This window comes from Rhinichthys klamathensis, unplaced genomic scaffold (assembly GCF_029890125.1).
Source record: "Rhinichthys klamathensis goyatoka isolate OS25496 unplaced genomic scaffold, OSU_Roscu_1.1 h1tg000196l_1, whole genome shotgun sequence".
NCBI classification, from domain to species: Eukaryota; Metazoa; Chordata; class Actinopteri; order Cypriniformes; family Leuciscidae; genus Rhinichthys; species Rhinichthys klamathensis.
Genome location: NW_026606722.1, coordinates 9,231,908 through 9,256,479, shown reverse-complemented (window position 1 = coordinate 9,256,479; position 24,572 = coordinate 9,231,908). Strand labels below are relative to the sequence as shown.

The 24,572-nt window shown below is 38.1% G+C and overlaps 1 protein-coding gene across 1 annotated transcript in view; it reads left to right on the top strand.

The window, feature by feature from the left end:
• The window catches only part of slc24a4b (solute carrier family 24 member 4b), a 67,640-nt gene extending 51,288 nt beyond the window's left edge, over positions 1–16,352 (top strand). Inside the window, exons 10-17 of the mRNA XM_056262862.1 lie at positions 3,087–3,178; positions 4,459–4,628; positions 5,291–5,432; positions 6,018–6,184; positions 6,268–6,382; positions 7,762–7,874; positions 12,341–12,406; positions 15,862–16,352. Of these exons, the coding sequence (XP_056118837.1) occupies positions 3,087–3,178; positions 4,459–4,628; positions 5,291–5,432; positions 6,018–6,184; positions 6,268–6,382; positions 7,762–7,874; positions 12,341–12,406; positions 15,862–16,011 (1,015 nt within the window). The 3' untranslated portion in view covers positions 16,012–16,352. The remainder of the gene's footprint in view (positions 1–3,086; positions 3,179–4,458; positions 4,629–5,290; positions 5,433–6,017; positions 6,185–6,267; positions 6,383–7,761; positions 7,875–12,340; positions 12,407–15,861) is intronic.
• The last annotated feature ends 8,220 nt before the right edge of the window (positions 16,353–24,572 follow it).

Sequence of the window (24,572 nt, the reverse complement as noted above, 5' to 3'; positions counted from 1 at the left end):
TCGTGAAGACACGGGGAGACAGGGACAGCCCGAAGGGCAGGACCTTGTACTGATATGCTCGACCCTCGAACGCAAAGCGCAGAAACGGCCTGTGTCGAGGAAGAATCGAGACATGAAAGTACGCGTCCTTCAGGTCGATCGCTGCAAACCAATCTTGGGGACGGATGCATCCGAAAATGCGTCTCTGCGTGAGCATTTTGAACGGTAGCTTGTGGAGGCTCCGATTCAAAACTCGCAGATCCAAGATCGGTCGTAACCCACCACCTTTCTTGGGTACAATGAAGTAGGGACTGTAGTGCCCTGACCTCATATCGGCTGGAGGGACCGGCTCTATCGCGTCCTTCGCCAGTAGGACTGCGATCTCCGCACGCAAGACATGGGCATCGGCTGCTCTCACTGTAGTGGAGTGGATGGCCCGAAACTTGGGGGGACGCCGGGCGAACTAAATCGCATATCCGAGCCTGATGGTCCGAATGAGCCAGCGAGACGGACTGGGTAGCGCTAACCAGGCTCTCAGAGACCGTGCAAGCGGGACCAAAGGGACCGTAGGCGTACCTGGAGTGGGGCAGCGAGGTGGAACACAGGGACGTGGCTCGGGAGGCTCTCTCTGGGAGGCGGCCCGTAGCGGGGTCTGTGTGTGCTGTGCAGCATTTACCTGGTTCCACGGGGCAGGAGGTGCAGGAGGCGGCTAGGTGGCGTTCTCGAACTGCACACTGCTGCTCACTGGCGACCGAGGAGGCGGATGAGAGTGGTGAGGATTCTGTCCCCCCACTGCTCTCCGGGTCCTCTTCGGACCCAGAGATGGTAGAAACTGCTCTTTTATTGAAAATTTGGGTACCGCTGGTTTTAAGGCCAGCGGCGGAACACAAACAGAACGAAACAAAAGATTTTCCACCCGGCCCTCTTCCGGGGGAGGGAGCGATGCAGTCATCGTCTCCTGGAGAGCAGTCCCTTCCCTCCGGGTCGCCCGTCCTAGGGCCGCTTACCCCTGGCTTTGCCGCCCCTCTTGGCGGGGGCCTGGACGGGCGGGGCGCCCTGCCTGCGACTGGCTCCACGGCGCCGCTTAGGTGGAGGCTGCTGCTGCGGTGCGGGAGCAGGGGCAGACGCAGGAGGACGCCCTCGGCGACGAGCAGACTGAGGTGCCTCAGGCGGTGGGGTGGAGGCAGCAGCTGGCCGCCGCGGCAGGATGTGTCTGATGGCCTCCGTCTGCTTTTGTACAGCCGAGAACTGCTGGGCGAAGTTCTCGACCGCGTCGCCGAAGAGGCCGGTCTGGGACACAGGGGAGTTGAGAAACCGGAGTTTGTCAGACTCCCTCATGTCAGCCAGACACAGCCAGAGATGGCGTTCCTGGACCACCAGGGTGGATATCGCACGACCCACCGACCGCGCGGTCACCTTCGTCGCACGAAGCGCGAGGTCCGTCGCGATACGAAGTTCCTGAAGAACTTGGGGATCGTGACCACCCTCGTGCAGGTCCTTCAGTGCCTTGGCCTGATGGACCTGCAGCAATGCCATGGCGTGCATGGCAGAGGCAGCTTACCCACAGGCCTTGTAAGCCTTGCCGGTTAAATCCGACGAGTACTTACAGGCCCGGGAAGGGAGACACGGTTCTCCACGCCAAGTGGAGTTAGGGCACAGTTGCATAGCATAGCAAGCATAGCAACTTAGCCGCTCTGCCATCAAGGGTGGTGAGGGAGGAGAAGCCACCGGAACGGTTTCTGGCAGTAAAAGGTGCCGTCCACGTCCCCGTAAGCTCCTCTTGCACTTCCGGGAAGAAAGGCACTGGGGTGGGTTGCTGAGAACCAGCGCGCGCCACCCCGAGATACCAATCGTCCAACCTCGAGGGTTCGGGACACGGTGGAGGATTCCACACGAGCCCGACCCCGTTGGCGGCCCGGGAAAGTATGGCCATCATCTCCGGGTCCGTCTCAGGCACCGCTGGCACCCCCGAAGGAGGCAGCGGTGCCGAGTTGTCGTCCGCAGAGAGGTCTGACCCACCCTCCGATGGAGCGATCGACATCTGGTCTTCACTGGGAGCCCCAAAGGAGACAACCAGTACACACCTCGAGGATGGTCCAGCTCTCTCCAATGGATGGTCCAGCTCTCTCTCTCTCAACTGGCTGCGGAGCATGAGAGGGGTGAGGGCTCCTAGGGGGTTGGTTCCCCGAAGGAGACGCGCTCACCGTAATCCTCAGGTCACCCGCGCCACCGCCCGAAGCAACCCTCTGAGGAGGATTGGATCGAGGCAGAGGCACGGGGACTCCGCCCCTTTGCAGGAACAAGAGTCTCGACCGTAGCTCCGCGATGGTCATCTTACCACAATGGGTACATGACTCATCCACAAACGCTGCCTCAGCGTGTTCAATGCCCAGACACACGAGGCAGCGTTTGTGACCATCCTGTGAGCCCAGGTAACGACCACATCCAGAAACACACAGATAGAAAGTCATCTTTAAAAAGACACTCTCTATCTGTGTTTGCTCTTTTAGGGACTACTCTCACTAGTGCTGAAGCACGCAGGGGAACAGTCGCCGCGAACACAGACGGGAATGTGCACCCGTCTGTGCGCCGCCTCTCTCTCTCGCTGGCAGGTCTTACCGGCTGTGAGAACAGCTTTTGAGCGCTGAACTGCGCACCTTACCAGCTGTTAAAACAGCTTTTTGAATTTGCTAAAAAAAAAACACAAAACAAAAAGACAAAGACAGAAGAGAGAGGACAAGACTGCTCGCGCTGCCGTGCTGTAACGCCCGCACCCGAGAGATCCAACGAAGAGGCTCGTAGAGTCACACTCTGTAGATTATGCATGAAGCGTTTGGCTCCGAAGCAAAAAGCTAGTGTGCAATCACAACAGCTGCTCGTTAAATACCCGCGCTGCGAGGCTCACAGCTGATGCAAATGATTGCACGCCAATGTGCATTGGCTTGTTTTAGTTTCACTCGAAGTAGATTGGCCTCTCTAGCGAGATTCCTATTGGTCAGTCTGACCTACGTTGTAGTGACTGACCGATAGGGAACTCTCAGTTTGTTATATAACCTGTGGATGCTCCTAATCAAGCCTCTTTTGTTTTGGATCTGTGTCTCTATTAGATTTAATTCCAGCTTGCAGAAGTTTTTCACAAGACGGAGTGATAAGAATGTTGCCAATGGAAACGCAGCGGCCGGCAGTGAACTGGAGGACGGTAAACACAGTTTAGACTGTAAATGAGATGATCCGTCTGTCCCGCCGCTCATGGGTCCAGGTTAGACTAAACAGACAGACAGGCTTTAAAAATTCAGATTTAATACTAGTCATACTTCATAATTCCATACCCTTGTCACCGTCAGTTCAAGTGTGAGGTCATCAGTAGAACATGTGATACTGTATAAGAAGACTTAAATTTGTTCAAAAGAAAATGTCCAGTTCTGCAAGTTCTAAATACAGTCAGTTATGCTACAAACATCTGAAAATATAGATTATAATATTTCTGGGGTGTCTTTATGTATATGCATCTATTATTTGACTTGTTTGTAAAAAAAAAAAAAATGCTATTAATACATAGTGACTTTATTAATGTTTTCAATTGCTGAATTACATTTTAAAATATCATTTTATACATTTTTTATTTAAAATTATATATTATATTCTAAAAATGTAAGTAATTATTTTTTTAGATAGACAGACAGACAGACAGACAGATAGATAGAACGACAGACAGACAGACAGACAGATAGATAAACAGATAGATAGACAGAAGACAGAGATACAGATAGATAGATAGATAGATAGATAGATAGATAGATAGATAGATAGATAGATAGATAGATAGATAGATAGATAAAATGACAGATAGATAGATAGATAGATAGATAGAATGACAGACAGACAGATAGATAGATAGATAGATAGATAGATAGATAGAACGACAGACAGACAGATATAGATAGATATATAGAACGACAGATAGATAGATAACAGACAGACAGACAGATAGATAGATAACAGACAGACAGACAGATAGATAGATAGATAGATAGATAGATAGATAGATAGATAGATAATTATAGATATTTATTTTCATGCTCTGAAAAGCATGACTGCATTTGTCTGTTGTCTTTGTGAGAGAAGAGCTCTCCTGCTTCAGGATTAAAGCAGACACGAGAGGGCTTTGTTTATCCAGCTCTGTAGCTCCTCAGAGGTACAGCAACCATCTCTTCTGTCTCTCCAGAGTTAGTTTCTGGCATCAGTATCTTCACGCTTAACCCTGCCTGTCTGTTTAGTCTTACTAAACCTTTCTGCATGAACTGAAGTCTGCATAGCACACTCTTTTTCTGATGCTTCTCAAAAAAAACATCTAATAGATAGCAGAGTAAATGTTTCATATAAGTGCTGAAACACGCTATTTTAGAATATCAAGAAAGAATATCAGTCATAATTTGCTCTGTGTGTTTTTTTTAAATATATTTTATTGGCTTTCTCAAGTCAAGTCCAGTAAGATCTACAGTCGAGGTTCGGTGGTAATGGTTGATGAAATCATCAACGCCAGTCCTACGAATTACCGTTTCCCTGAAGCGGGTCTGCGTGTCATGGTCACCAACCACTTCGGCCCCAAGACTCGCCTGCGCATGGCCAGCCGGCTCATCATAACTGAGGTACAGATGCCTGGATGTACAGACCACACTGTGATACAGCAAAAACAATATCACATTAATATACACACTTAGTTTGCGGCATATTAGCAGCTGAATTAAAGATATGAAATGGTGATTCTTACAAAACTTAGCAAGAAATTACCCCAAAATAAATAAATTAAAATGTTTTTATATTTCATAATTATTATTTTATTTTTTGTATTATTGACAATCAAAGAAATTTAAAATCTTAAGAGCTAAATTTTAAAGGGTTAGTTCATCTAAAAATGAAAATTCTGTCATTAATAATTACTCTTCCTCATGTCGTTCCAAACCCGTACGACTTTCGTTCATCTTCAGGAACACAAATGAAGATCTTTTTGATGAAATCTGAGAGTTTTCTGTCCCTCCATTGACAGCTACACAACTAACACTTCGATGCTTCAAAAAGTTCATAAAGAGATCATAAAACTAATCCATATGAATAGAGCGATTTAGTCCAAATTTTCTGATGAGACTCGATCGCTTTATATGATGAAAAGATTTAATTTAGCCTTTTATTCACATTTAAACATTGACCAGCGAACATAAACAGTAAAAAAATCATTATGTCTATGGAAAGTCCCCATAAAACTTTGTGTGTGTGTGTGTGTGTGTGTGTGTGTGTGTTTGTGTGTGTGTAGCGTCAGAGGTTGGTCCAGTCAGCCAATGGAGTGGAGACGGCTGTGGTGGACGGGAAGCCAGACATCGAGAATGGAAACGTACCAGAAGACAAAACCAATGAAGAGAAAGAGAGTGAACTCACCTCTCCATTCAGATTTCCAGGTTATCTCTATCTATCGGTCTATCCATCCATCCATCCATCCATCCATCCATCCATCCATCCATCCATCCATCTCTGTCTGTCTGTCTGTCTGTCTGTCTGTCTGTCTGTCTGTCTGTCTGTCTGTCTGTCTGTCTGTCTGTCTGTCTGTCTATCTATCTATCTATCTATCTATCTATCTATCTATCTATCTATCTATCTATCTATCTATCTATCTATCTATCTATCTGTCTGTCTATCTGTCTGTCTGTCTGTCTGTCTGTCTGTCTGTCTGTCTGTCTGTCTGTCTATGGTACTTTTTCACCATTTACATTTAAACTTTTACATCACTATTTAAAAATGTAGTTGACACTTTTTGTTACTCTTTCTTTATTTTTATGTTGCTTATTACTTTTCGTGTCAAAAAGTAAAGAAAGAAATGTACCTCATAATGGTGCATTTTAGCAGCAAATATGAGCATTTAAAGGAATAGTGCTGGTTAAACACAAGCTTTGTATCTGATTGTAAAACGAGAACAGAAAATGTGTTTATACTTCAATATCCCTGTAAAACAGTCAATAATCATGTTAGTTGTGTGTGTGTTTCAGGCGGCTGCGTGAACACGACTAAATGGCTGATCTCTTGGCCGTTATTGTTGATCCTGTTCTTCACCATCCCGAACTGTGCCAAGTCTCGCTGGGAGAAATACTTCATGCTATCGTTCATCCTCTCCACCGTCTGGATCGCAGTCTTTTCCTACTTTATGGTGTGGATGGTATGCGCGATACTTTCTCTCTCTCTCTCTCTTTGATTTGTCCTTCTAGTTTGTATTAACCCTCTCCCCTCGCTGTCTCTCAGGTGACGATCATCGGATACACACTCGGTATTCCTGATGTCATCATGGGCATCACGTTTCTGGCCGCGGGCACTAGCGTCCCGGACTGTATCGCCAGTCTGATCGTGGCTCGTCAAGGTAGATCGATCGTGCCGTTCTGATCTCGACAGCTCCTGGCCGATCAATAAAACTGCGGCAGGATGTTTCAGCTTCACGTATCGCAGGATCTGATCATGTGATTTCCTGTTCCTGTGTCACTATCAATCACATGGGCTGCATCTCAGTGCCATCTGTGCATCAGAGAACAGCTGATGTTACCCACAATCCCTTGCACTCCAAAAATATTGAAGCTAATGCTACATTGACGTTTATATGTATGTATCTAAAAGTTAAAGGTTAAATGTGTAATTTCTGGCACAAAATTAAATTTTTATAGTCAGTGTTTTTGAGCCAAAGTTCTCAAACAGAAGGAGCAATGTTTTGATTGTAATGACAATGATGAACAGCAGCATTTGACTAAATGCTTTTTATTTAGTAAAATAATTAATAATAAATATGAGTGTATTGTAATTAATAATAAACATCAGTAATAATAATTAATAATAATAATGTTATTATTATTATTATTAATGTTTATGAGCCAATGTTTTCTCTAGACAAAAAGGATTTAATAAAATAATGAATACATATTTATTATTATAGATTATAATTATAATAATAATTTATTATTATTACATAAGATTATTATTATATTTTATTTGTTTTTCTAGCAAGATGATTAAAGAAAATGAACAATGATTTAATAATGATGAACTGCAGCATTTGACTAAATACTTGTTTATTTAATAAAATAATGAATAATAAATATTAATGTATTATAATTAATAATGAAAAAAATAAATAATAATGTATTATTATTATGTTTTTGAGTCAATGTTTTTTTCTAGCTGAATGCTCAAACTAAATTATTTATTAAAATAATTAATAATAAATATGTATTATTCTAAATAATAATATTAAAAATAATGTATTATTATTGTTATTATTATTATTTTATTTGTTTTAGTCACTGTTTTGAGCCAATGTTTTCTTTTTTTTAGCAGGATGATTAAAGAAAAGGGACAATGTTTTAATAATGATAATAACAGCAGCATTTGACTAAATACTTTATTTTATTTTATATATTCTATATTCGTTTTAATTTTGCTAAAATGTACTATTTTGGCTGATTTGCGGTGCTTTTGAAAAACGTGTAGTTTTTTTACTTTAATTTGTGTGGATTTCTATTTATTTATTGTTTAATGTTGCTTATTACTTTTTTGCTATTTTCCCTTTTGCAGTTTTACTTTGTAAGTCACTTTTTGCTGTTAGTTTTTCTGCTGACTTGTTTTTACATTGCTACTCTCCAACAGCCACTCTGAAAGTCTGCATTATATACATCGCACTGAAACAAAGAGATGTGAGCTGTGAATGTTTTTCGGAGAGGAGTTGACATCTCGGTTCTTCTGCTTCTGTAGGTCTGGGAGACATGGCCGTGTCCAACACTATCGGTAGTAACGTGTTTGATATTCTGGTGGGACTCGGCGTTCCCTGGGCACTGCAGACCATGGCTGTCAATTACGGATCAGTCGTAAGCACACCGAGCCTCGGCAACACCTCTTCAAGCTGTGCTCCTGCTTCTGCTGTTTAATGCACTGATGATGTTGTTTATTTATTTATTTAATGTTTATTTGACAGGGACAAATGCATAGAACATTGCTTTATAAAGAATACAAAGTAGATGCCATGCATACAGGTTTCTAGCCATGACTAATTTGCAACCCCTGTCCCTGGTTAGGCTTTTAAAATTAAAGGTACAATATGTAGGAATTTTTCGCCACTAGAGGGCGCAGTTACCAACAATAACAAAGGCGAAGCTTGGTGACGCTATGAGGGAGAGTTGAACGATGGGAGATGTCGTTTTCACCATCCAGAGATGTTATAGAATTAATGAATCATGATCACGGTACCTGTACGTCTGATCGCAATATTTTGTGTCACCATAATGAATTAACTGCAAGGAACGCGAAATGTTATGCTATATTATCATAGTATAAGAAGTGGACAGAGCAATCTCATTGGAACTCAGTTGAGACAGTTGAAGCAATTTTTGAGCACTTCCGTTCCTGACGCGCAGACTAAAACCGACTCAAACTAAGCTTGATGACGTGAGCAACCTGTCTGACAGACGTAAATCTTCTAGTAGCTGTGCGTGCAAATTGCCAACGTTAATCTTGCAGAGACGGGGAACTTGAGCAAAGAGTTCTTTGGCGTGAGTGAGCAGGAGTAAGTATTCCGTTGCTTTTATGGACTCATTATCTATGGGCTTCTCCCTTGACGGGACGTCCCCCCGATTGCCTGCGAGCTTCTCCTCCTGTCTGTACGGTAATTACTGTACAGCGCGACAGAGAGTCGAGTGGTTATGACGCAATCGTTAGCCTATTTTTACAAAAACTGTTTCTACGGGGCGATAATGTAACATACACTCACCGGCCACTTTATTAGGTACCCCATGCTAGTAACGGGTTGGACCCCCTTTTGCCTTCAGAACTGCCTCAATTCTTCGTGGCATAGATTCAACAAGGTGCTGGAAGCATTCCTCAGGGAGTTTGGTCCATATTGACATGATGGCATCACACAGTTGCCGCAGATTTGTCGGCTGCACATCCATGATGCGAATCTCCCGTTCCACCACATCCCAAAGATGCTCTATTGGGTTGAGATCTGGTGACTGTGGAGGCCATTTTAGTACAGTGAACTCATTGTCATGTTCAAGAAACCAATTTGAAATGATTAGAGCTTTGTGACATGGTGGAAGTAGCCATCAGAGGATGGGTACATGGTGGCCATAAAGGGATGGACATGGTCAGAAACAATGCTCAGGTAGGCCGTGGCATTTAAACGATGCCCAATTGGCACTAAGGGGCCTAAAGTGTGCCAGGAAAACATCCCCCACACCATTACACCACCACCACCAGCCTGCACAGTGGTAACAAGGCATGATGGTTCCATGTTCTCATTCTGTTTACGCCAAATTCTGACTCTAACATCTGAATGTCTCAACAGAAATCGAGACTCATCAGACCAGGCAACATTTTTCCAGTCTTCAACTGTTCAATTTTGGTGAGCTCTTGCAAATTGTAGCCTCTTTTTCCTATTTGTAGTGGAGATGAGTGGTACCCGGTGGAGTCTTCTGCTGTTGTAGCCCATCCGCCTCAAGGTTGTGCGTGTTGTGGCTTCACAAATGCTTTGCTGCATACCTCGGTTGTAACGAGTGGTTATTTCAGTCACTGTTGCCCTTCTATCAGCTCGAACCAGTCTGGCCATTCTCCTTTGACCTCTGGCATCAACAAGGCATTTCCGCCCACAGAACTGCCGCTCACTGGATGTTTTTTCTTTTTCGGACCATTCTCTGTAAACCCTAGAGATGGTTGTGCGTGAAAATCCCAGTAGATTAGCAGTTTCTGAAATACTCAGACCAGCCCTTCTGGCACCAACAATCATGCCACGTTCAAAGTCACTCAAATCAACTTTCTTCCCCATACTGATGCTTGGTTTGAACTGCAGGAGATTGTCTTGACCATGTCTACATGCCTAAATGCACTGAGTTGCCGCCATGTGATTGGCTGCTTAGAAATTAAGTGTTAACGAGCAGTTGGACAGGTGTACCTAATAAAGTGGCCGGTGAGTGTAGAAGGTAATGGAGCCCTTTATACATTGTCGTGTTTCTTTAGAAATAAATAATGGACAAATGGAGTCTTTAAACGCCTCAGATGTAAAGTTATTCGCTGTCAAAGTGATGCCAAAATGAATGGGAGTCAATGGAAATGCTAACGCAAGTGAAGTTCTGCTACAAGATGGCGGCACCCGGCCGGCTTCAACTTCCGGTCGATGGATTACCCCCTTGGATATTATCCTGTTACAGCTATTTGTCAAATGATTTGTTGGGTTAATGCTGCGCAGTTTTACGTGTTTATCGTTAATTGCGTGTTGTTTTACGTGTTCAAACCAATCGTACTCAAAGTAAATTTGAACGAACATTTGCAAGTAATGGCTAAATATTGTTTAACAACACATATCCGATTGTATTTATTTGCACTGCCATAATCTCGGTCAAAACACAAGTGATAAAAAGCATTACCAAAGTACAAAGCGCAATATAACTGTGAATTTTCATTAGCAAAACGATCACTTGATAGTTTTTGAGGTGAATCAACATATGCATAATGATTGATCTGTCACGTCATATAGGCCTTCTCGCATTGTTTATAAGTGATATTATTGAAAGTTGCATGTGTTTCAAGGAAACACAGATACATCCTTTTGTTTTATGTACATTTGCTCACCTGTCTAATAAAGTATATGCAAGAGCGGTGTTGCTCCTCCAAATTAGTCGCGGACGTGGAGAAATGAGGATCTCGAAAACGCCACGCCGGTCGCCGATATTGATCCTCATTTTAGTTCTCCTTTTTTTTTGTCCCAAAGTCTGCTTGCCATGGCCCATAATGATTGAACGAAACAACAACAGCGTGCAGCTAAACATTACGAACTACGCAGTTGTCCGCGTCTGTCGCCATGGTTACGTCATGGCTATGGCAGTACGAGCGGAAACCGAGGAAAGCGCGGATATTGCGTCATTGACAGGCGACATTTTTTTCCGGGACGACCACTTATTTAAAATGGGAATTTCTCTGAAATAAAAAATCTTTGGAGACTTTTGGGATATTGTAAGTACACAACTGCAGGAAACATATCACACTGTGCAAGTGATTTTTGGATATTTTATTACAAAATTCCTACATATTGTACCTTTAAAACAGAAATTACAGAGTATTGAGTTTAAAATGTATAACTATTAAAATACATACAATAAATACATCCCATACATGAAATAAGATATGGGCTTAAGTAGATGTAGAAATCACTATAAAACAGAGTCTAAACACATTTAAAGCTGCAGTGTGTAGTTTTTAGCAGCATCTAGCGGTTCGTTTGCGAGCTGCACTAATAGCTCAGCCCACTGCTCACCCCTCCCTTTCGAAGAAGCTACGGTGGCTAAAACGGGACAAACATATCGTCGTCTGAGACAGCAGAGAATAGCCAGAGTAAGCCAAGAGTGTGTAACATTGTCACTGTACCACAGTCCATTATAAACCACATCATGGATAAAGTTTACAAAGCCATAGTCAGGTGAGGATCAAGGGTCTTAATATATAATATAATAATAGTAATCAGCTGATTGTCTCACAAACGTAACCAGCACATTTCTCCCCACATAGCAAACCCATAATACAGCGAGGGAGAAGAACCACATGAAACTATGCAACTATATATGTTTTCTAACTGGGTAGTAAAAGTTTAGCTGGCTAATATGAGCTGTTACTGTGGCTGAGCTGGTTAAAGCGTAAAGCCTTGTTTAAACTCGACGCGTCTGCATGAGCGCAAAGGTGCGCGCGGCAAAAAGGACGTGACTGTAACAGCGCGCGCGCCTCTGCATCCCCTAGACACCATTTACTACGTTACACACAATAGGCTTTTTTTCTCTGATTTTGAAAACTCAACAGCACATTTATCCCCACATAGCAAAGCCATAACACAGCGAGGGAGAAGAACTAAGTTACATGAAACAATCCAACTACATATTTTACACTGACAAGGGAAAAGTCACTACTCACGGTGTTTATGGCTAGCTTCTAGCTTTCTGCGGCTTCTCTTTCAAGGTAGTGACGAAACGCGCTCTGTAGCGCTGTGTGTTCGCTGTCGGCTACGGTAGAAACATGACGTCACAATATGTCGACCTTCATAGAAGGGGGTGCCCGCGGTTATGTAGATATAAATGTCTCATTCTAAGATAGTAAAAACATTACGGTTTATTAGTAAGTTCTTTATACACCACTGAAAACATAGTTATGGATGTCATATTGCATTTCTGTAATAGATACTCAAATTTTTGACACCTTTAACAATACAAGAACACAAAAGTGTGCATATGTCTGTGCGTGCTAACATATGGAACATTATGTTTGTATGCATTCTGTTGTTCCGTCCTCTGTACAGGTGATGATAAACAGTCGAGGACTCGTGTACTCTGTGGTGCTTCTGCTGGGATCTGTCGCTCTCACCGTGAGTAAATCAGCACGTTCCTGACTCACACTCGCACTTCTCTGTCAATTCAGCTGAAAAGATTTCAAAACGTTGAATTTTGAATGACGGGTGTAATTCGCTGGAAATCTGTCACAGTACATATTCTCTCTTCATAGTGAAATAAACATCCCTGTTGTTAATGCTGGTACTGTATCAGTTATGATTATTAAAAACGGTATGTATTCTTAACCAGCATTTTACACCATTGAGAACCAGTTGTGCCACTCGTAGTCATTTGCAAAAAAAGATATTGAGAAAGATTATAAACATCTTGATAAATAAATCAAAAATAGATCAATTTAAACTTTAATTTAGCACTTGCTAATACAGTAACAATTAAGGTTATTTCTAATATTATTGTGAAGTGATTGACAATTTCTTAAACTGAATATTGTATTTTTACTGAATGTTTGGATAGTCAAATGGTTGATTCTTTTAAATAAATCAAACAATAACAAAATCTATCAATAAAAACACATTCACACTATACAATTAAATGTAGCACTTGATAAACATTAAAAAGCTATTTCTAATGTTACTGCAAAGTGATTGACAATTGTTTAAACTGAATATTGCATTGTCAGTTTTAACTAATTGAATTTTTTAAATAAATGTTGCGAAGTGATTGACGCTTGCTTAAACAGATTTTTTTGGGCGACAATTGTAATAATCAAATGGTTGATTCTTTTAAATAAATCAAATAACGAAAAAATAAATTAATAGATGCAATCAAACTATAAAATTTGATTTAGCACTTGATAGTATAGAAATGACAATAAAATTGAAGTTATTTCTAATGTTATTGCGAAATGATTGACAATTGCTTAAAGTTTTTACTTGCTGAATGTTTTGATAATCAAATGGAAGATGTTTTTAAAAATCAGTAAAAACACATTCACACTATACAATTCAATTTAGCACTTGATAATATAGAAATGACAATGAAATTAAAAAGGTTTTTCTTATGTTATGCAAAGATTGACGATTGCTTAAACTGAATATTATATTTTTTTGGGTGAAAATTTTAATAATCAAATGGTTGATTCTTTTAAATAATAATAAAAATCAATTGATAAAAACAGACAGGCCTACATTCCCTCTAAAATTCAGTTTAGCACTTAATAATGTAGAAATGGCATTACAATTTAAAAGGTTATATATAATGTTATTGTGAAGTGATTGACAATTGCTTAAATATACTTGCTGAATGTTTTTTATCAAATGTTTGATTTAAAATTTAATAAAACAGATACATTCACGCTATAAATTTCAATTTAGCACGTTATAATATAGAAATTACAATAAAATTTAAAAGTTATTTCCAATGTTGTTATGAATTGACTGAAAGTTGTTCAAAAGAAATACTGTATTCATTTTTTATTAGCAGAATGTTTGGTAACGTTGATCTATTTAGCTATGGTTAGACATTTCATAATTGATATCCCGACTTTATGTATTGACTTATAGACCTCAAATGAGTCGTGAGTTGCACAAATGGACTCCCTCCCGTACACTGTAAAAAAAAATCCCGTTGTTTTTACAGAAAAAAACTGGCAGCTGTGATTACCAGAACTTTACCGTCAAAAAATACGGCATCCACGTTATTGGTTTTACAGACTTAACTTAAAATTTACAGTAATAAACCGTATTTCATTATCTGATATGTTAATTTACTAACTTATTGCAGTATTAATATCTGTTTCATACCATTGTAATACACTGACAACTAACAATCATCACAGCAGTGATGAGTCACATGATGTATCAAAGCTCATCACAAGCAGCTCTTCCACATTTAAAGCTCCAGTCCGTAACTTTTTTAAGTTAAAAATAATCCAAAATAATTATATTAAAAAAAACTTATTCTGCCAGTGGTCAAAACTATCTGCTTGCCATAGCTAGTTTCAAAACGCTTAGCTTGTAATAATGATTTTAATTCCAGTGGTACTGGTGGGTTTCCACGGGAAATTCGAGCATGTTTTTGCGTCATTACGTCACACCCGTACACATAAAGAAGGAGTTTCGGCTAGCCGGCTATACTGCGCGTGACGAGATGTTTAGATGTATAGGCTTTTCTCGCAGCACTTTGCATAATTAAACTTATGGCATCCAGAAAGATCCAAACAACAATCATCAGTGTCAACTGGAGATTTAGCAGTAATAAAACCCAAAAGACTTCGTACTTCGGATTTAAGGTGGCTAGAGAAAGAGAAAGAAACCGTCTCATGCGAACACAAGGATTTAAACATCGGCGGGGCTTTTGAAAAGTGCGTGAACTCCGTGTTTTGAAGGGGTTCAAAACGGAAGAAGAGACGGCCTTTTTCTGCTGAACAAGTAAGACATTTCAATAGTTCAATCGTGTAACAGTACGTTTTCTTAATTCACACAGTTATGGAGTTTCCTTTGTTGTGCCTTTCTCGTTTTGCTATTATGGAGAATATGAATTCTGAACTACACAGGTAACCATAAAACACATTAAATTTAACATTAGTCACACAATGCTGATGTTGTTAACATGAACAATTTGAGAACAAAGTAGGCGATAATTTGCACGGTTGCTGTAAATCGCGTTGATTAAATCTAACGAAGCTTATCATGTCGAATGCTTTTTCCCCCTTAGTTGGTCAGAACAAAAATGGATGTTACTTACTTGTTCAGAAGACATTTTCTTATGAAAATTCTTATGTTGGTCAAACTTTCAAAAAGTGAATCTGTGATTCTGTATGACAGTATCCACACAGCGTGGTGACTGACAGCACCACTCGCCTCAAAACACTGTGTTCATCCGCGCTGTTTCATGCCGATTTACAACCCACGTAAAGATGATAATTCCGCGAATCACTGCAGTTACAGATTTCGAACAGAGAGAGGGCGACAAAGAGGAAAAGATACAGACTGCAGCTTTAAGTTAATACTAATATATAGAAGCTGCAAAGTGTCATTCGCACAAACACTAAACACCATCATGGTAACACACATGACATTTTAAAAATGCAATAAACATTAATTTAACAACATTAAATGTAACATTAAACCCTAATGTACATAACTGATTAGAAAAGAACTAAGAAAACTAAGAAGAAACATAGTTATTTCAACAAAAATAAATCAAATGTGAAGTATCACGCAGGGAATTGTGGGAATGTTAATTTACGTTTTTTCACTGTAAATTATTCAATGAGGTTTAAAAACTGTAAATTTAACGGTATTTTACCTTAAAATTACATTAAATGTGCCGTTAGATCTATCACAGTTATTTACCGTCTATAGTAAGGAAACTTTCTGTTAACCAATTAACAGTTTTGCACTGTAGCATTTTTACAGTCTTTAGCCGTTTACCGTTAAACCGTTAAAATCACGTGCCGTTTACCGTTAAAATCACGATCATTTTATACAATGTACGTTCTTGTTTTCTTCATCTTCTTCACCCGCAGATTCTCGGGATCCACCTCAACGGCTGGAAGTTGGACTTTAAGCTGGGTGTTTATGTGCTGGTGCTGTATGCCATCTTCCTCTGTTTCTCCATCATGATCGAATACAACGTCTTCACCTTCGTCAATATACCCATGTGTCGGGAAGACTAGAGCCTCACCAACCGCTCCATATCCCAGAATGCACCATCCTGATGTCACGATCACCCTGAGTTTCTCCGTTCACCATCATCACCTCAGATGGGACGAATGTTAGTCTTCATCAGGGCTAACGCTTGATTCACTGCGACTCATTTCACTGTGGACAGAGAAGATCTTCCAGTCAAGCTCATTTTCCTGACCTCGAACCCCAGAAAGAGGAACTTCTCCTCGGCAGCTCTTCTCTTCCAGCTGAGATCTTTGATATCCCAAAATGCATTGCGTGTCCACCAAATATGGATTGCATCAGGAACGTACGGGCGCCTGAATAAACATTCACTCTTTTCTACACGCCCGTTTTTCTTTTCTAGTTTCTTTTTCTTTGTCACTTTGTTGAAAAAGGTCTTTTTGTAAGCGTGTCTCAAATGCCCGCGTCAAATCTCAAGTCTTTATTGCTCATATAACTGTAAATTATTTAGCAGCATATCACTTTTTTTAGCCCTAAAAGGAAGCGAAATTTGTAGAAATGCAAGAGAAACTAGATAAAAAAAGTTTGTTGGCAAACTTTAACTTAGAGCCTAGCCAGAAAGTTTGAAGGCAATACAGTCAGAGAGATAAAGAAAGAAAGAAAGAAAGAAAGAAAGAAAGAAAGAAAGAAAGAAAGAAAGAAAGATTAGTTAGAAAGTAAGAAAGAAAAGTTAGAAAGAAAAAGAAAGAAAGAAAAGTTAGAAAGAAAGAAAGAATAGTTAGAAAGAAAGAAAGAAAGAACAAACGAATAGTTAAAAGAAACAAAAAATAGTTAGAAAGAAAGAAAGAAGATTAGTAAGAAAGACAGAAGGATTAGTTAGAAAAAAATAAAGAAAGAAAAATTAGTTAGAACGAAAAAAAGATTAGTTAGAAAGAAAGAAAGAAAAGTTGGAAATAAAGAAAGAATAGTTAGAAACAAAGAAAGTAAATAGAAAGAAAGAAAAAAGAAAGATTAGAATGAAAGAAAGAAAGATTAGTAAGAAAGAAAGAAAGAAAAAAAAGAAAGATTAGTAAGAAAGAAAGAAAAAAAGAAAGAAAGATTAGTTATAGAAAGAAAGATTATTTAGAAAGAAAGAAAGAAAGAAAGAAAAGTTATAAAGAAAGAAATAATAGTTATAAAGAAAAAGATTAGTTAGAAAGAAACAAAAGTTAAAAAAGAAAGAATAGTTATAAAGAAAGAAAGATTAGTAAGAAATAAAGAAAGAAAAGTTATAAAGAAAGAAAGATTAGTAAGAAATAAAGAAAAGTTATAAAGAAAGAAAGAGAAGTTATAAAGAAAGAAAGAAAAGTTATAAAGAAAGATTTGTTAGAAAGAAAAACAAAAGTTAGAAAAAAGAAAGAATAGTTAGAAAGAAAGAAAGAATAGTTAGAAAGAAAGAAAATTAAGAAAGAAAGAAGGAAAAGTTAGGGTTAGGGTTAGTGAGACGTAGCAACAGTAACTAAAGGGGGCGGGTCTGAAGTAATTGCTTATGGAAGTATCTCCTCGAGAGAGAGAGAGAGAGAGAGAGAGTGTGATTTGGGACGCAGCATCTTCAGTGCAGACAGACTAACATTAATAATTACTGATCATCTGAACATGTGGTTACTGATGATCAGGACATCATCTTCTTTTCTTATTAGGATCTTTTGTGCCTGTTTTCCAGTAGAAATATCCAAACATCATTAAAACAAGATACGTTTTGATTTTGAGTTAAGCTTTTGCTTATTTGCAAATTGTTTTAAGCATAACCTGACTAATATTAGTTTGTTTTATGCTTAAAAAAGAAGAAACATTTAGCCAATTACTGGTAAGTTCAGATTCAAAACTTGATGAAATTAAGAGTTTACAAAGAATATACCCTTGGCCCATTGTTTTAGACAAACTTGATTGAATGTTGTTATATAAATGCTTAATCCATTGTTATTATTATTAGAGTATAAAGAACAAATGAGGCGAGTTAAAAAATAAAAAATAATATGACTTTGTGTTATTAAGAGTTTTAAATGTGTATACAAAATGTCCTAAATTCATTTTAATTTCCTTATATCATTGGCAATTTTTTAAAATAATAATAATACATTTTATTTATAATGCGTTTTTTTACACTCAAAGTGCAACAAAACAATAAGCAACAAGATTTTAAGCAAAAATCTGACTAAATTTAGAAAAAAAGTAATATGATATTTACAAATGCAAGACATTTTGTACATTGTTATTGTAGTGATGTCTAATCGATTAATCACATCTAATATAAAAGTTGTTATGTGTGTGTGAGTATAATATATATATATATATATATATATATATATATATATATATATATATTTACACATTTTTATATTAGATGCAATTATCCTCGATTAATCGATTTTTTTTTTGTAAATAAGAGTAAAATATTTTTTTCTAATGAGGTAAGCTCAAATTCAAATACTCAATGATATTATCAAGACTTTCTTAATTTTTCAATGATGTGAGACAGATCTTAATTCAAGAAAAGTACACGTATCATGTTTTAAGGAGATTTAGATTTTTTTTTCAGGAAAGCCACACATAAATACTGATGATGAATGATTTAGTTTTGCAGTGCAATTGTGGAATTAGTGTATTTTCATTTTCATCATGTTAGGATGTAGCCTGTTTGAGGGCTCTGTGATTATAAACTTGCCTGAGTAGAGATGTTATAATCGTGTGGTTTGTGGTGGTTTAGAGCTGGTCTTGATGCTCATGAGACTCTGTTGTTTCCAGAGGCTGAAACTGAGAAATACACTTTAAAGTAAGTGAGCGGTTCGGTCTCGTTCAACGTGTGTTTGTGTGTGTTTGTTCCCTCACCTGATCAATCCGTTCACTGCAAAAAATGACGTTCCTCAGTATTTATGTCTTGTTTCCAGTACAAATATCTAAACATTATTATATCAAGTTACATTTACTTGAGAAATTGATCCAAATGAAGTGAGGTTTTGCTTAAAACAAGAAGAAGAAAAAAACGAAATCTGCCAACAGTGTCAGAAAAATAAACTGACCTCAGAGGGAAAACGACGATTTTTCTGACCCCATTAATGGCCATTTTGTAATAACAGGCATTAAGGGTGCACTATGCAGGAATTCCGTTTTTGTCAAACAGCGACCCCTAGAGTCGCTGTGGAGTACTTGTACTGTCGTGAATAGCACTCACGGCCGGATCCCCTCCCCCTGTACACCGGTACCTGTTCAGTAGGATGGACGCTGTAACGAGTGGAAATAAGGTATGGCCCCTTTAAGAGCTGCGCGCACCCAGTTTAACTGTCGGCAGTCTGTATTGTATGTTCGCCTCGAACACCACATGTATACAGCGCCGGGTTATTTCTGTTTGATGCTTATTTTATCAGATCTTTTTTGCCGTAAAGCAATTCGTTACATCGTGAGACCTGATATCACGCAACACTTCCTGATGCTGTGGCCCGCTCAAAGTTGCAAGTGTGTTTTTTTCCGCTCACATGCGCTAGGGGGGTGCGAAACGACCACCATTCAACCCGAAAAGAGTAATATAACCATTCCAATGACTCCAAAGCTGTTCGGTTGAGGTAAAAAACCTGCATAGTTCACCTTTAAATCTAACAAAATATGCAATATTTTACGGAAGCGTATTGCATTCACTTGAGGAAAAAGAAATCTACTCTGTTTTTCTGAATTAACGAGTTAATTATCTCAGAATTATGAGATACATTTTTCTTGAAAAACATTTTTTTCACTCTGTTTTTTTATGAATTGATGAGTTACTCATAATTTTGAGATAATTAGTCATTCATTCAAAAAAAAACAGAGTAAAAACTTTTTTCCATGAAAAATGATCTAGTAATTCTGAGATAATTAACTCGTTAATTCAGAAAAACAGAGTAGTTTTTTTTTCCTCAAGTGAATGCAATATGCTTCCGTAATATTTCACCCCAGATCAAAAGACAATTATAATCTGCACATAAATTCTTTTTTTTTTTTTCATATTGACATCGATTTCATGAAAATTAAGCACATTTTCCTCTCAAACTCTCAATGCTTGGATGTTTTTTTTCTTGTTTTGGGCAAAAACTCGCTTAACTTTAATATATTTTTAAGAAAACAAGACTTCATATCTTTAGTCATTTTGTAGGAAGATTCTTATTTACTTGAGAAGCAAAATGACTAAAAATATGAAGTCTTGTTTTCTGTAAATGTGTCCAATTGAAGTGTTTTTGCTACTGTAGATATTTTGGAGGATGATGTGCAATACTTCTCCATTACTCTTGCATTTCTAAATACTTTTCTTCTTTTTTAAGTGTAAATCAAACTAAATCAGTCAGGTTTATGCTTAAAACCATTTGCGAATGATTCAAGAATTCATTTTAAAATACATTTTAAGCATAAACTGACTTCGTTTTGACACCTTTTTCAGAAAACAACACCTAACCTCTTCAGTCATTTTGCTTCTCAAGTGAACGTGTCTTCATTTAAGAATGTTTAGATACTTGCACTAGAAAACAGGACAAAAAAATACTGAGGAAGGACATCGGGTTTTTTTGCAACGTGAGCACGCCTGCAATGCATCGTGGGACGTTCCACCGAGGTGATCTCCGGACAGTCGTCTCCATGGCAACCACATCCCTTGCCCAGTTCGACCTGGCAGCTACAGAACCGAACCTCTGTGGAGACGTTTTCCCGTCATGTGGGCCTAAACGTTGTGGGAATCCGCCGATGCTTTTGTGGGTTTATGCAAATATGAGCTCTGCTGTTTCTGTGCAGATCTTTCCGGATGTCAGAGGGGAACAATATAAAAACAGGATCTTTTATGAATGTTGGGGAGTGCAATAGCAATAGGATTTGGACTTGTTGTGGACACTATGCAGGGAGGAAGTGGCACAAGACTTTGAGAAGGATGTCGAACATGAAGGTGTTTCCGAGATGGTTGTTTGGTTTCAGCTTCACATCAAACTCGCTTTCCTCGCAACGTCACCCACAGACTATTAGTTCCTCTTGACTTTTCGTACAGACACTTCATGTAAATGCGTTTCTGTCTGACAAAGGAACATTTAAAGAACAAAACCAAGCATAGATGAATATTCTCTAGTGCCATTTTGTAATAAAAGGGGTTAAACCGAACAAAAACTTCCATATTTCACCTTAGATCAAAAGACAACATTATATTTTGCACGTGAATTCTGTTTTTGTACTATTATTATTATCATTGTGACTGATTTCATGAAAATTAAGCACATTTTCCTCTCAATGCTTGAGTGTTTTTGTAATTCTCTTTTAAATAAATACCGTAATACACTGTAAAAAAAAAAGATATGATCAATAAGTTATGACAACATGTTTTTACATTGTTTAACCTGTTAAAATAAGTTCAAGTTATTCAAGATTCTACTCATTTTTAAAGTCAGTTTAATGTCATTTAAGTTGAAATGACTTAAACATCTAAGTTGATTTTACTTAAAAAATGTAAGGCAGCAACTTCTTTTTACAATCTACATAATATGTCATAATTTATTTTGCATTACAGTAAAATAATTTTAATTTTGTTGCATTACAATAATAATCAGGTTTCATCATTTATTTATTTATTTATTTATGATTATTTATTTGTTTGCATTGCACATTGATGATTTGTGGAAAATGTGTTGTAATCGTCATGAAACTATTTTTCTCCATGCACAAACTCTTGGTCCTAAATATAGACTTTGTTTTCTTTATGCAAAATATAATATCTTTATTGGTGAATTTTGACCTGGACATTTTCTGGATTTGCCCTGAAAATGCACATATTGATAATGCAGAATTTTACAGCTGTTGCAGCTAGATAAAGATTATTTGTACATATGTCTGAGATGCTTTGACCTTGACCGATTTACCATCAAGTCAACTGGTGGCGTCTTCATTTGAGACTTGATTTGGGGTTTTGTTGTTTATTAACACACACACACACACAATGAATTATGTACACTACCGTTCAAAAGTTTGGGGTCAGTGAGAATTTTATTTTTTATTTTTTGGAGGAAAGAAATCAATACTTTTATTTATCAAGGAATAATTAATTTGATCGAAAGTGACAGTAAAGACATTTATAATGTTACAAAAGATTCTAACCCTAACCCTATTCATCAAATAATCCAAAAAAAAAAAAAAAAACTGTACAACTGACAGACCAACAACTGTTTCAACATTGATAATAATAATAAATGTTTCTTGAGCATCAAATCCTCATTTTATACTGATTTCTGAAGGATCATTTGACACTGAAGACACTGACACTGGTGATGCTGAAAATTCAGCTTTGATCACAGGAATAAATTACACTTTACTATATATTCACACAGAAAACAGCTGATTTACACTGGAATAATATTTAATACTATAACTGATTTTTGTTGTATTTTTAATCAAATAAGCGCAGCCATGGTTAGCAGAAGAGAATTCTTTTAAAACTATTTAAAATCGTACCGGCCCCAAACTTTTGAACGGTAGTGTATCACATATCTGTTTATGAAGTCATTTTTTTTAACAAGTAGAATTCAGATGGCATAATTGTTGTACCTCTACATATTGTGGATTGTATGGGAACTTACAAAATAAGCGCACACTCATTCAATACGTGTATGAACTGCGACCCCATTCACTGTGAACTCAACGTGATGTGGGATTCATGCCAATAATAATAAATGTATAATGATCAAAATATATATATATTTCATGTCAAGTTAGTTACTATGAATCATAACTGAATACATCTGTAAAACGTATATATGAATGTATTGTCATGCTTTAATGGACATACAGTATCCAACCAATGCATTTTACTGTAAAGCAATAACATGAGAAAAAAAATATATATAAATGTGAAAAGAATTATTCCAGTACATTTGTCATATGAATATTTGAGAAAGGAATGTTTAAAATATGTCACAAATTAAACAATGCCATTTATACCTGTTTCATAGTTTTTGTGTTTTGAATGCAACGCGACGTGAACAATTAAGCAACAGAAGTCGAATGGAGTGATTGTTCAGAATGCAATGTTAAGATGGTATTTCATTGCAAACTAGAACAATTTCTGGTGCTGTTTGAGATGCACCATACACTGATGGGTTAATTGACACACTGATGGGTTAATTGACACACTGATAGGTTAATTGACACACTGATGGGTTAATTGATACACTGATGGGTTAATTGACACACTGATGGGTTAATTGACACACTGATGGTTTAATTGATACACTGATGGGTTAATTGACACACTGATGGGTTAATTGACACACTGATGGGTTAATTGATACACTGATGGGTTAATTGACACTGATGGGTTAATGATACTCTGATGGGTTAATTGATACACTGATGGGTTAATTGATACACTGATGGGTTAATTGACACACTGATGGGTTAATTGATACGGGTGGGGAACCTTTTTCCTATCAAGGGCCATTTACAATTTTTTAACATTCTATAAGGGCCATTGTAATGAGGTTCAGTGTTTGGAAGGAAGAAGAGAGGGTCGGCGTGACTGGGACTCGTACGTTTTATTCAGAGGTGTAGTGGTAAAAAAAGAGGTGGGTAAACTATAAATTCTGGTGGACCACGACATGGTCACCCGGTAAGGTGGGACACTGCCTACCGGTGTATGTGTATCCTGATGACATTGTAGGCAGGGCTCGACATTAAGCCTTTCATACGCTTGTCCTTCGGACAAGTAAATCTGTCATTCACTTGTCCGAGTAAAAAAGTTTCTCGTCCGGATTATTATTATTATTTATTTTTTTTTATTCTGAAACAATATTCTCATCAGTGTTCAATTAGCTTTGATATTTAAATCGGCATATTGTAATATTTGCACCTTTAAAGGGCATCCCCTCCCCCAATAGTATTAAATGTATGCTTCATCTTTCATTTTAAAGTCCCCGTGAACCGGAAGTTGCAAACGACTTTTCTCCAGTGTTGTGACGTATTTCCGAGAGAAACGGAATACTAAATGAGGCAAAATAGTGGGCGTGGCTTTTTTCCAACTAGCACCTGATTGGATCTAGAAAAGTAGGTGTTTTCATTCAGCCTGTCTACTGTCAGTTGGAGGGGCGTGATTATGGATGTTAAGAAGACGCCCAAACCGTAAAGCCTAAGTCATCAAGGAAGGTCCTCCAATGCAGAGGGGGAGGGGAAATTTCAGATTTTGATTAAAGATTACGAAGCCAAAAAAATTTTTTTGTGTGGATTGACTTGCATGGATGAATTGTTCACCACAAAACGATCAATTTAGGCAAACAAAGTAAGTATGGTCAATTTTGAATTCATGGGGACTTTAAATTCCTAAATTTGATCAATAAATTAAATTATTTCGAATAATAATAAGACACTATAGGGCTGATCAAATTAAATCATTTACACTGAAAAATTACAATTACATAAAACAATGTTATGAAATTTATTTAAATTTAAAAATAAGAAACGTTGGAAAGAATGATCTACTTTTAAACATAACACAAACCGCCAGTAGGTGGCGGCAGGCGACCGTCTTAATGAGTGAGTCATTGATTCATTCATTCAAACGATTTGTTCAAACGGCTGA